Source organism: Xyrauchen texanus, chromosome 39 (assembly GCF_025860055.1).
Source record: "Xyrauchen texanus isolate HMW12.3.18 chromosome 39, RBS_HiC_50CHRs, whole genome shotgun sequence".
NCBI classification, from domain to species: domain Eukaryota; kingdom Metazoa; phylum Chordata; class Actinopteri; order Cypriniformes; family Catostomidae; genus Xyrauchen; species Xyrauchen texanus.
Genome location: NC_068314.1, coordinates 37,430,407 through 37,442,610, shown reverse-complemented (window position 1 = coordinate 37,442,610; position 12,204 = coordinate 37,430,407). Strand labels below are relative to the sequence as shown.

Below are 12,204 nucleotides of genomic sequence, written 5' to 3'. Positions count from 1 at the left end.
GAGGTAGATTTAAATGTGGTGCTGGATCTTTAATGTTGTGGGGCTGATTTTCTGCGAGAGGTCCTGGATATCTCGTTCGGATACATGGCATCATGGACTCTATCATATACCAACAGTTGCAAAATCCAAACCTGACTGCCTCTGCCAGAAAGCTTATAATGGGCTCTGGTTGATCTTCCAGCTGGACAGTGATCCCACTGTATAATGTCTTCATCGCAAGACATTTTTCAGGTTTTCATCACTAAAATGCTTTTGTGTGCAGAACTGCTTTCTTACGTCAACCATATTATGTATCTTTGTTAAAACAGCCCAAGCTGGAGTTACTAGATCGTAACGACCAGCCTGGTCTCATGTAATTACGTGAGCATTGCAAAGTTTTTCCGAAACTGAAATGACGTGCTTCATTACACGTTTGGCTGCAGTTTTCAAGTGAAATGTCCAGCAGGGGGCGCCAAAACCGAGCAAAATAAGGTTGTAATCAGACGAGGTTTTTAAGGTGAATTATATATGGAGATTTTAATAAGTAAATCGTACCTTTCTAACCTACAACTGTACCCTAAACAATAGTGATCTAAAAGATGAATGAGAGTTCAACAAAACAGATCCTTTCATTTCACCAACACCTAATCCTAACCGATGAACATGGGGTGGGGGTGGGGGTGGGGTGTTCATTTCAGCGGGAACTGCAGCTAAACGTAAACGGCGGCATGTAAAAGTCAGTTTGCAGAAATGCATATAGAGTAACGTTCACTCAATGAGACCAGGTTGTAAAGATAATAAACTTTTACTGTGGTCAACAAACCTGGAAGTTCCATAGCTGTGCATTTATAGAAACTTACATCTCAGAACATCTGTCAACCAACTGGATTTAAGAATTCAGCAATTCCACAAGGCCACTGGCTGGACGGTGCCTAACAGGTCATGCCTGACCTGACTAAACAGTTCCCAACAAACTAATGAGCAGAGACTTGAGGCTTACAACATCACCAGCTGTGCGGCAGAACTCCTCTGTCGGCACCTGACGTCTCTCTGCAACTCTTATAACTGCAACGCCAACAGAGGAACACATTTCCTTTGCCTCGCATCACTCGAAATGTCCTGTGAGCTCACGAGAGTTGTGTTTGGAGCATGTGGTGGATGCAGAACCGTTTCTCAGTTTCAAGCATTTCTCTCAATCTTCTGCTGTTTCTCAAAAGCAGACGTTTATGCGGCCCAGCCGCTCTGAGCTTTGCACTTTCACTATCTCATAGCGAGGACTGGCAGATACAGCTACGCTTTAAAGTTAGCAGTGAATCATGAGTTTTAGACGTCACTACGAGGAGCTCTGATAATGACTCTGGGAAAGAAAGTCTTTTTATTGGTTTTGTCCTGGCAGGGATGTTTTTCCAGAAGCGTTGGGAGGGAAAGAACCAAGCGTTCAGATCGGTGGAAATCTGGAGCGCTCTCTGAACTCATGAACACAAGCCAAGGCTCTCTCAATTCTTACCATTGTTTTCATTTGATTTGTCCATGTGTCAGATATGAAAAAGTATATTTTGATTAAATGGCTCGGATCTCTAAGGCCAGTCAGAGGTTAAACATTAGATAACCGTTTGATTCCGATACGTTGTCTTTTTAGACCTCAATGACTCTCTGTGTTGAATGTCGACTCTCTTGACTCTTAAAGATCATGCAAACAGACTCGGATATTAAAGCTTGATTAAATGGTGCAAGTGAAGCACGACTTCAAAGTTAATTTTGACTTGTTTTACAATAAAATCACAACTCTACCTCACCATTTATGTCCGCTATTTAGATGTCAGTTTTTTACTCTCCTTCTTTAAGTGATCTTATTACATGGCTCTCTGGAATACTTGCTTCCAATTGGTCAATTAGTGCATACTTTGTGTTATGACCACTTAACTGTTTAATTGACTGTAGTCCCAGGAAACCAATTACCTTCATAGCTACATACTAGTTTCATGTCTCTCGTATGACTCTGCGGTCTATCTTTGGGTTTTGAACAAGAGTAATTATCAAATTCTACTAGTGAAAATAAACATTACAGACATCAACATTTTTTACTAGTTCTATTTCTATATTTCTGTGATAAACAAAGTCTTTTTTTATGCAAATTACTGATTTGTAAAATTTGCACTTTCACTATTAGTCATTTCATTCGTGATGTGAATTTTTTTTAATCTAATGAACATTGAATTGCTGGTATGTATAACACACATCCTGCACATGAGCAAATCTTTTTAAGGCCCTTTTCTCCCCAATTTGGAACGCCCAGTTCCCACTACTTAGTAGGTCCTCGTGGTGGTGCGGTTACTCACCTCAATCTGGGTGGCAGAGGACAAGTCTCAGTTGTCTCCGCTTCTGAGCCCGTCAATCGGTGCATCTGATCACGTGACTCGTTATGCATGACACCGCGGAGACTCACAGCATGTGGAGACTCATGCTACTCTCCACAATCCACACACAACTCACCACACGCCCCATTGAGAGAACCACTAATCACCACCACGAGGAGGTTACCCCATGTGACTCTACCCTCCCTAGCAACCGGGATAATTTGGTTGCTAAGGAGACCTGACTGGAGTCACTCAGCACGCCCTGAATTCAAACTCACGACTCCAGGTGTGATAGTCAGCGTCAGTACTCGCTGAGATACGCAGACCCCTATCCTGCACATGATTAAATGTGGAAAGAGCTTGCGATTCTTAAGTTGCCATGTAATACTTCAGTCAGGCATCATGTTCAGTCAGCCGGTCATTATCGCCAAATACACCCGAACCAAGACGTCAGGACTCCGACTGGACAATACTTTACCGAATGCTCACTTGTTCCACTCTTGTCCTAACAAAACTGCCTTGATTTTAACATTCAGATGTCTTTAGGAAAAACAATTTATTGTCAAATCTCTCCAACAGGGTGAGCCAGGAAGAGATGGCACAGCTGGTTACCGTGGTGATGAGGGTCGAACCGGGACAGAAGTGAGTGCGGATAACTAGTTTTGATTCTCTTTCAGCCAGATCCATCTTTGCACCCATGACTGACCTACATTTCCCATGTTGTGTTCCTGCATATTAGGGGCCTAAAGGGCCCAGAGGAATCAAAGGGGCCCCAGGAGACAGAGGCCTGATGGGAGAGAGGGTGAGTTTGTCCTGTTGATCTTCACAAGGTGTTTTACCTGACACGTTGACCCATGTAATGATGTTTTAACCTGCTCAGGGTGCAGACGGACCACCAGGAAATGGAACCGAGGGTTGCCATGGTTTCCAGGTTGAGTACCTCTCAATTCTAGTTTGCTATTTGCACATCTTGCCCTCAAAAGTCATTTTGTGTCAGTATTCTTCATATGTGTACTTGGTATTTTAGGGTTATCCTGGACCGATGGGAGACCCAGGAGCACCTGTAAGTGTCCTGAACTTTACAGAAGATCTCTCTTTTAATAGATCCCGACCGTAGGGTTGTTCAAATTTCACTTTCAGTGATAATACATAAATATTGACTTCGAGGTCGTTAATCTTTTGTTTAATGTTTCTGACGAAGCCACATGTATGTGTTATCTTGCTTCATATTTTATTAAATCCAACTTGCATTTTTTAAAACTACATTACCCCTAATTCTGAAGAGAGATCCACCAGTCAGAGAATTCACTGTTATGGGCGTCACTTTGTTTTAAAATGAGGTGGGGGACAGTTTCTTTGGGTTGACACGTCACAAAGTGGCGAAACTGAAGTTTGACCGACTTTGAATCCCAGTGTGCATTGCAATGTAAATAACAGAGTGTGCATACCCGACATCATGATGAACATATATAAATCACGTTATACTGCCCCCCCCCTCCTTTTTCTCCCAAGTTGGAACGCCCAATTCCCACTACTTAGTAGGTCCTCGTGGTGGTGTAGTAACTCACCTCAATCCGGGTGGCGGAGGATGAATCTCAGTTGCCTCCACATCTGAGACCGTCAATCCGTGCATCTGATCACGTGACTTGTTGAGCGCGTTGCCACGGAGACATAGTGCGTGTGGAGGCTTCACGCCACCCACCGCGGCATCCACGCACAACACGCCACTACGAGAACAAATAATAGTATGTTTAATAATATCTAATCTCCCCTCCAGTACAAGGTGGCATTAACAATACTTTTTCAGGTGGGGGTCTGGATATCTCAGCGAGTATTGACGCAGACTATCACACCTGGAGTCGTGAGTTTGAATTCAGGGTGTGCTGAGTGACTCCAGCCAGGTCTCCTTAGCAACCAAATTGGCCCGGTTGCTAGGGGTAGAGTCACATTGGCCTGGTTGCTAGGGAGGGTAGAGTCACATGGGGTAACCAAATTGGCCCGGTTGCTAGGGAGGGTAGAGTCACATGGGGTAACCTCCTCTTGGTCACTATAATGTGGTTCTCGCTCTCGGTGGGGCATGTGGTGAGTTGTGTGTGGATGCTGCGGAGAATAGCGTGAAGCCTCCACACGCACTACGTCTCCACGGTAACGCGCTCAACAAGTCATGTGATAAGATGCGCGAATCCGCCACCCGGATTGAGTCACTATGCCACCATGAGGACTTGGAGCACATTGGGAATTCCAAATTGGGTGAAAAAGGGGAGAAAAAAAATCACACACACAAAAACCCCAAAATGACTAGAAATGACAATTTAAACAACTTTACAGCTTTCAGCAATTCTTAACAGATGGATTAATGTAAGTGCTTTTATACAATTATAAGCGTCACATTTCTGTCTTTAAACTCTCCAAAAATGTCCCCATTGACTTCCATTGTAACGTGATGTAACAATTAATGCTGTAAAATTATGTTGTTCATTGACAGTTCATGATACTTTCTACACTTACTAAAGTGAACAAATAGAAGCTTATAGTAAAGTGATACCTGCTTTTTACATGACTCTTTATTTTAAATACTGATTTAAGTGTGCAGTCACCGTTGCACTTCACAGACACATAACTCATGTGCATAGAGCGTCACGAAATTCAGATTTATCCACGGATTAAAAGATAACCACCGGTGATTCATCTGATATATGAGTGCTTTAATAGCACATTTGACTCATGATTATTTGGAGCACACGGGTTGATTCAGCAGGGGTATGTGCGTGTGTTTGGATCAGTGCCAGTGGACAGCAGCTGACTCGGCTCATTCATAGCAGATGCACATTGTCTAGACTGAGACTGAGAGTCGGCAGATAAGCGGACACCGCAAAGACAATTCCTCTCATCTCATCTTTTTCTCTCTCAAGGGTGGAAAAGGAACTCCTGGACCCAAGGGAGATGACGGAGAACCAGGTGATCCTGGATTAGATGTGAGTCATTCTGTCCTCCTCCTTCCTGTTTTATTCTTCTTTATCGAAGTCTTTCAGTCTCTCGGCACAGTTACAGTTTTCCATGGTGTGCTTATCTCATCCCTGTTTTCCATAATGTTGTTATTCTCTCTTAAAGGAATGTTCCGGGTTTAGTACAGGTTTATGGATTTATATTTGTGCCACAATTCTGCACGAGCAAAATGATGATGCTTAGAATTCGGACAATCATGTTACTGTGTTGTTTTTGTGTGTGCAAGACTTCACTCGCTCTCTCCTCGTACGTGCTCTGCATGCACTCGGGACTTTTCCACCTGTATCCCGACAAGTCCCACCTCGTAAATCAGGAGTGGCTATTAGGAGCGCTCTGCTATTGGACAGCTGAAGTAGCTACAGCAACCACGAACATCTCCGTGTAAATGTAGCAGAAGAGTCAACAGGTTCAATGCTTTATGTGTACTGTACTGTTGTTGTCACTTCAAGAGATATTTACCCCGTGGATTATAGACATATCGGGAATGCTGTAAGGCTTAAAGGGACAGTTCACCCAAAAATGAAAAGATTCTCCCTCATGTCATCCCAGATGTTAGAGACTTTCTATCTTCTGCAGAACACAAATGGAGATTTTTAGACGAATATTTCAGCTCTGTAGGTCCATACAATGCAAGTGAATGGTGACCAGCTCCAAAAAGCACAAAGGCAGCATAAATGTAATCCAGTGGTTTAATCCATGTCTTCTGAAGTGATGTGATAGGTGTGGGTGAGAAACAGATCAATATTTGTCCATTTTTTTTGTATCCATTCTCCCCCCAGCTCAGTCAATCTCCACTTTCACTTTCACATTCTTCATGAATATCGCCCCCTACTGGACGGGGAGAAGAATTTCCAACAGTGAAAGCTTTTGAGCGTGCACAGATTCGTTGTGAGGATTGAGACTCTTGCACACGCAAATAACAGTGGAGTTATATAGGAAATATCAGAATTCTGTGCAAATTCACATTCAAATAAACTTATTAACTAGGCAAAATTAATTTTCTAATTTTTCTAGGTGTGAGAAATTTTTCGTTTTGATGTTTAAAGGTGAAGTGTCCTGCTAGCATCACAATTATTGACCTGTTTTCAAATGGGTATCCTGAACATTCCTCCTGTCAGTGATTGTTTGACAAACAGATAGTCCTGCCCCCAATTCATACCATTGGTTGAGACCAGGGCTGGACTGGTAATCTGGCATACCAGGCATTTTCCCGGTGGGCTGGCACACTTTGGCCATTCAGAGGCGGACTGGCCATCGAGAGAACCGGGCCGGCCGTGAAACGTCCCGAATGGGCCGCATTAAGTTGAAATGAGCCGCCGCGTTATGCTCAATGGGCATCAAAATGGCGCCGCGCTATGCCACAGTGATATGCAGAATCACAGTGATAGTCATTTTTTCCACCCCGCGGAAAAAATGACACACTTGAGCTTTAAGGGCACACTATATAAACAGCGGGGGGGATTGAATAAGAATGAATCGTGCACAGTAAAAGCGCTGGTTATTTGCACGTCTGCGCTGGTTTTGCATTCGATTCATTAATGAAATTATACTCGACAGACAGCGGCGCCAACGTGCCGAACACTGTATACACGTGCAAATAACATTTTGCGGGCCGAATCAGAGCGCTATTTAGAGGAGGATGCAGCAGCAGACCACCATAATCTGACACACTTTGGCAGGATTGAACAGCATCACTAACTATGTTTCCATCCAAGGATTTTTTACGAAAAAAGTTTTAGCGCATCAAAATAAAGCTGATGCACATTATCGATAAAATGGCACAAATGTCGACATAATATTTTTCCGTTTAACTCAAGCACATAAACTCTCTGTCCATACATCAAATGTCGCGAATAAATGGTTTGGAAACACTTTTTGTCGCTAAAGTTGGCATTAACGCAAAAATGTAGTGTCACATGACAGAATGTGACCCCAATCGTTAGCCAGTGTTAATCATGATGATGGTATTGAAAGCCAGTTTATTGTGCGTGATTATGGATTGATCTTTACGGCATATAGAGCCGATCTGCAAACGGGACACTTCCAGGAGTGCAACACAGATATCTCGTATCATGCACCGGTTATTGAGAAGTACAAGGAGAACAAATGAACGAACACTGTTTGTGATTAATGTGATCGCTGTAAACATCCGTATATTTATTAAAGTTGCTTTTTCACACCATTCAAAATAATAAACGGCAGTCACTGAATTAGCCCACAATATAAACGACATCATTTCTGTGCACAAATATTTTTTTAAATTTAAAATAAATACACAATACTGGAGAAACTCATCAGTGCTTTTTTTTTTTTTTTTTTTTTTTGGGAACACTTACAGCCCAATTCTGTTAAATTATTGTTTAGTTTTACTTTTGAAAAAATGCCACAAAATTGCCTGTATTAAATAAAATGTTATTACCAAATGAAAAAAGCATTAAATGAAAATTTTTTATTACCAAATCAAAAAAAAATATATATTTTTAGACGTATATTTGCCTTTTCTTTACACAAACTTAAATGAGCCGTACCCTGTTCTGTAGATGAATAAAGTCGTCTGAATGACGTTCTCAGAATGTTCTAGACTTTTTTAAAGACTATCAGAACTATTCGTCCAATGATGAGTTCACTCTCAGAAAAACAGCTTTTGAACATTTGAAAGTGTTTAAATATGTTAAATCTGACCATCTTTACCTCGGATCACATTTACTGCTGCTTCAGAAAATGTAATTTTACATCATGAAGCTAAAATAAATTTGAGATGATCATCAAGTTCAGTTGGTGATTAAGTCACTGGAGAAACATGCGGGACATGATGCAGTTGTCATGGCGACGCTTTAGATGAGATGAAGGATTAGATGCCCATCAGAAGAGCAACTACAATTCCTCCTCTTCTGATTGCTTTTATCTGTTAATTAAAATGACAGTAAACTGGTTAATTTCAATGAATTGTCTCAATAATCTCTCCATTTTACCCAAACTTCAGAGGAAAAACATCAGGCACATCTGGGAGGTGAATTAGTGCTAAACACATTTCTGACTGGAAACGGCTTCAGGGCAGATTTCTGTTGCGCTAAACCAAAACTTATGCCACAACGTGTTTGTTTTTAGGCATCACGCACACCATAATGGAAACAGGCAGAAGACTGCAAATGTCGCAATTGTTTTTTCTCACATTTTCGCTTTGTCGACAACAAAATAGTGCGACAGGTGGATGGAAACTAGGAAAGGCGTCTGAAGAAAGTGCCCTCGACAACACCGTGCATCTGGATATACTCCGGTTAAAACGCCATCATTGCATCATTTGATGAATTAATGCTGATCATGATAGATAGAAAAATGTCCACAAAAATAAAATGTATTTTACCGCATGCTTTCATCTGGTGGTAATAGCGTGATGTAAATTGCACTGGGCAGTTTTTGTGAATGAAGCACGGTCTATAATGAGGCTAATTGACATCGAACGGAGGCGTGTTTGCACGGACAGGAACGGCAGAAGACAATTTCAGCACTTGCTTAAACTAGATTATGGACGGTTGGTGAATAAGACGCAGGTTTCAGCACTGAAATACCACGTGCAAAACTGTTATTTCACCCCAGCGTGCATTTGAACGTTTATTGCATTGCCTCATTTACTCATTTTAAGTGCATTACTGTAACCACAATTTTGGTATTTTCAGAATTGTTTTCTGTGATCAACATTTTGCCACTAATGCTGAGTCGAGCTTTCTGTTTAGCGGTCGTCCCATGTTAGCATTTCTCTCTCTCTCTCTCTCTCTCTCTCTCTCTCTCTCTCTCTCTCTCTCACTCACTCACTCACACACTCTCTCTCTCTCTCACACTCACTCACTCACTCTCTCTCTCTCTCTCTCTCTCTCACTCTCACTCACTCACACACTCTCTCTCTCTCACACTCACTCACTCACTCACTCTCTCTCTCTCTCTCTCTCTCTCTCTCTCTCTCTCTCTCTCTCTCTCTCGAGTGTCAAAGGTAATGTTGGAGATATTTCGGTTGTGTCTCCAGATTTAAGCTCAAGCAACTTCTGGGTCTCTTGTTGTCATGGATTCAAGGAAGTAAAGTTCAAGAGACCGGCCTTTTTTTAAGCAGGCAGTATTTTTATTGGACGTCTTGGAGTCAAATGTCTTTAAGGGAAGTCTTGTGAAACTGAAGTTTGGCAGCTTTTTGTTTTGAGAATTTTTGTTAGAGCCAAATTTTCTTTTTCAGGACCTATGCGAGCTAAACAACCTCGTCCTTGTTGAATGCATGCACGAATAAACTATGAAGTGCTCTTTAAATAATTGAAAGACACTGAAAAATAAACTTTAGTTAAATAAACTAAACCAGCACACTTAAAATCAACCTAATATGTTTGTTTGAGCTGAGAACTTGATTATATTGTGTGAAGTCTTAGTTAAATTCAACACAGTCATAAATAGTGATTTGATTGCATTGATATGAAATGATCAAAGTGATGATCGAATAATTTTTACTGCTTTCTCAATTTACTTAAATAAACTGAGTTCATCCAACACAATTCTTCAGGTTTATTTCTCAATTTAGTTTCACTGTGTACAATCCAACCATGTTTACTTAATCCAGTCGTGTTGGGATTATGAGAAAAGATTTGTTGCATCAAAGTGTTTCTGAAACGGGACAGGGGAGTTACATTTCCCAGCATGCTTTGCATGAGCACGTTTTGAAATGAAGTGTTATTTGATGCATTTCTACACTGTTAGTGTTTAATGTTCTGTTATGTTGGGTTTAGAGAAGTCTCTGGCATGATGGAGGTTTTTCGGAGGTTATCAGTGTGGAGAAGAGTTAAACTAATGGTTAGATGGAGGATGGGTGATTTACAACATTGTACTTTGCTGGAATATGAGTGAATGTTCATTTGTCATGAAGCAAAGACTGAAGGATCATCAGCACTCGTCAGCGTCATTTTTTCAGTGTATTTTGTAAAACAAGAACCGTGTTAGTCAGCGAACATTTGAGCTCAGAAGTTCCCCAGAAACACAATTTCGACACTTTTCTGAAGTCCGACTCCTCAGCTGGTTTGTGTGGGGTGAAAGGTCAAGTGCTACAGGAAGTGTGGGGTGAAAGGTCAAGTGCTACAGGAAGTGTGGGGTGAAGGGTCAAGTGCTACAGGAAGTGTGGGGTGAAAGGTCAAGTGCTACAGGAAGTGTGGGGTGAAGGGTCAAGTGCTACAGGAAGTGTGGGGTGAAGGGTCAAGTGCTACAGGAAGTGTGGGGGAAATGTCAAGTGCTACAGGAAGTGTGGGGTGAAAGGTCAAGTGCTACAGGAAGTGTGGGGTGAAGGGTCAAGTGCTACAGGAAGTGTGGGGTGAAGGGTCAAGTGCTACAGGAAGTGTGGGGTGAAGGGTCAAGTGCTACAGGAAGTGTGGGATGAAGGGTCAAGTGCTACAGGAAGTGTGGGGTGAAGGGTCAAGTGCTACAGGAAGTGTGGGGTGAAGGGCCAAGTGCTACAGGAAGTGCGGAGTGAAAGGTCAAGTGCTACAGGAAGTGTGGGGTGAAGGGTCAAGTGCTACAGGAAGTGTGGGGTGAAAGGTCAAGTGCTACAGGAAGTGTGGGGTGAAGGGTCAAGTGCTACAGGAAGTGTGGGGTGAAAGGTCAAGTGCTACAGGAAGTGTGGGGTGAAGGGCCAAGTGCTACAGGAAGTGCGGAGTGAAGGGCCAAGTGCTACAGGAAGTGTGGAGTGAAGGGTCAAGTGCTATAGGAAGTGTGGGGTGAAAGGTCAAGTGCTACAGGAAGCGTGTGGTGAAAGGTCAAGTGCTACAGGAAGTGTGGGGTGAAGGGTCAAGTGTTACAGGAAGCGTGGGGTGAAGGGTCAAGTGTTACAGGAAGCGTGGGGTGAAAGGTCAAGTGTTACAGGAAGCGTGGGGTGAAAGGTCAAGTGTTACAGGAAGCGTGGGGTGAAAGGTCAAGTGTTACAGGAAGCGTGGGGTGAAAGGTCAAGTGCTACAGGAAGCGTGGGGTGAAGGGTCAAGTGTTACAGGAAGCGTGGGGTGAAGGGTCAAGTGTTACAGGAAGCGTGGGGTGAAGGGTCAAGTGTAAATATCGTATACCACTTCCTGAGTCTGAAAAACACATCAAATGAGTCAAACTTAAAATTGGAGTGGATTTGATCACATTTCGGCTCTGTTGCTGTGACGTTTGGATGCTTTTTGAAACCACATGTACAAATAATTGTTCTGCACCATGTCTGTGTTTACAAGTGAAAATATTCAGCATTCATCCCAAAATAAGCAGCTCTGTCCATCTGGGGTGGTCAATAAACCACAAGTAGCATCCGTTGGGACCATTGATCATATTTATTCCCATTGGGAACTGGAGGACTTTTGGAAGGGATCTGACCACTAATATTGTTGTATGTGCGCTTCAGCGGCACAAATGTTTGAAGAAACTTCACAGATGTACAGCACTGTGCTTTGATGTTTTGTACTTTTGAGACTTTTGTACATCCACAGGTGTAAAATTGCAGTTTATCTTCTTAGAGAAAATGTTTTCATTCCCGGTTTTCATTTGATCTAATCACGGCAGAGGGGAGGAGTGGAGAAGTCTCGTAATCTGTGAGCCCAAACTTCCCAATGGAGCGAACTGCCCAATCCGGACAGAAGCATGAATTATATTTTATTACGTCTTTATGCTACACAGTCTGAAACTAGCGGCACAGTGGGCGTGGAAGTTCTCATACTGCACAATATCATGCTTTTATATATTTTAATATATTTAATGGATCACAGATGGAACATGTGCAAAACGTTACCAATTTGTACTTTTCTCCCCATTTTGGAACGCTCAATTCCCAATGTGCTCAAGTCCTCGTGGTGGTGTAGTGACTCGCCTC

General features: G+C 42.4%; 1 protein-coding gene and 1 long non-coding RNA gene across 3 annotated transcripts in view; both read left to right on the top strand.

The window, feature by feature from the left end:
- Positions 1-12,204, top strand: part of LOC127632341 (collagen alpha-1(VI) chain-like) — a 57,952-nt gene that overhangs the window by 24,697 nt on the left and 21,051 nt on the right. The window contains 5 exon segments of the mRNA XM_052110888.1: positions 2,916-2,978; positions 3,076-3,138; positions 3,217-3,267; positions 3,364-3,399; positions 5,249-5,311. Of these exon segments, the coding sequence (XP_051966848.1) occupies positions 2,916-2,978; positions 3,076-3,138; positions 3,217-3,267; positions 3,364-3,399; positions 5,249-5,311 (276 nt within the window).
- The window catches only part of LOC127632343 (uncharacterized), a 2,653-nt gene continuing 335 nt past the window's right edge, over positions 9,887-12,204 (top strand). The window contains exons 1-4 of one of the 2 annotated variants that reach the window (XR_007969084.1): positions 9,887-10,533; positions 10,626-10,718; positions 10,843-11,183; positions 11,308-12,204. The exon at positions 11,308-12,204 is cut by the window's right edge and continues 335 nt beyond it. This is a non-coding gene — a long non-coding RNA (uncharacterized LOC127632343). Of the gene's footprint in view, positions 10,565-10,625; positions 10,719-10,842; positions 11,184-11,307 lie in introns of both variants that reach the window. The other variant, XR_007969083.1, reaches the window with a different exon arrangement.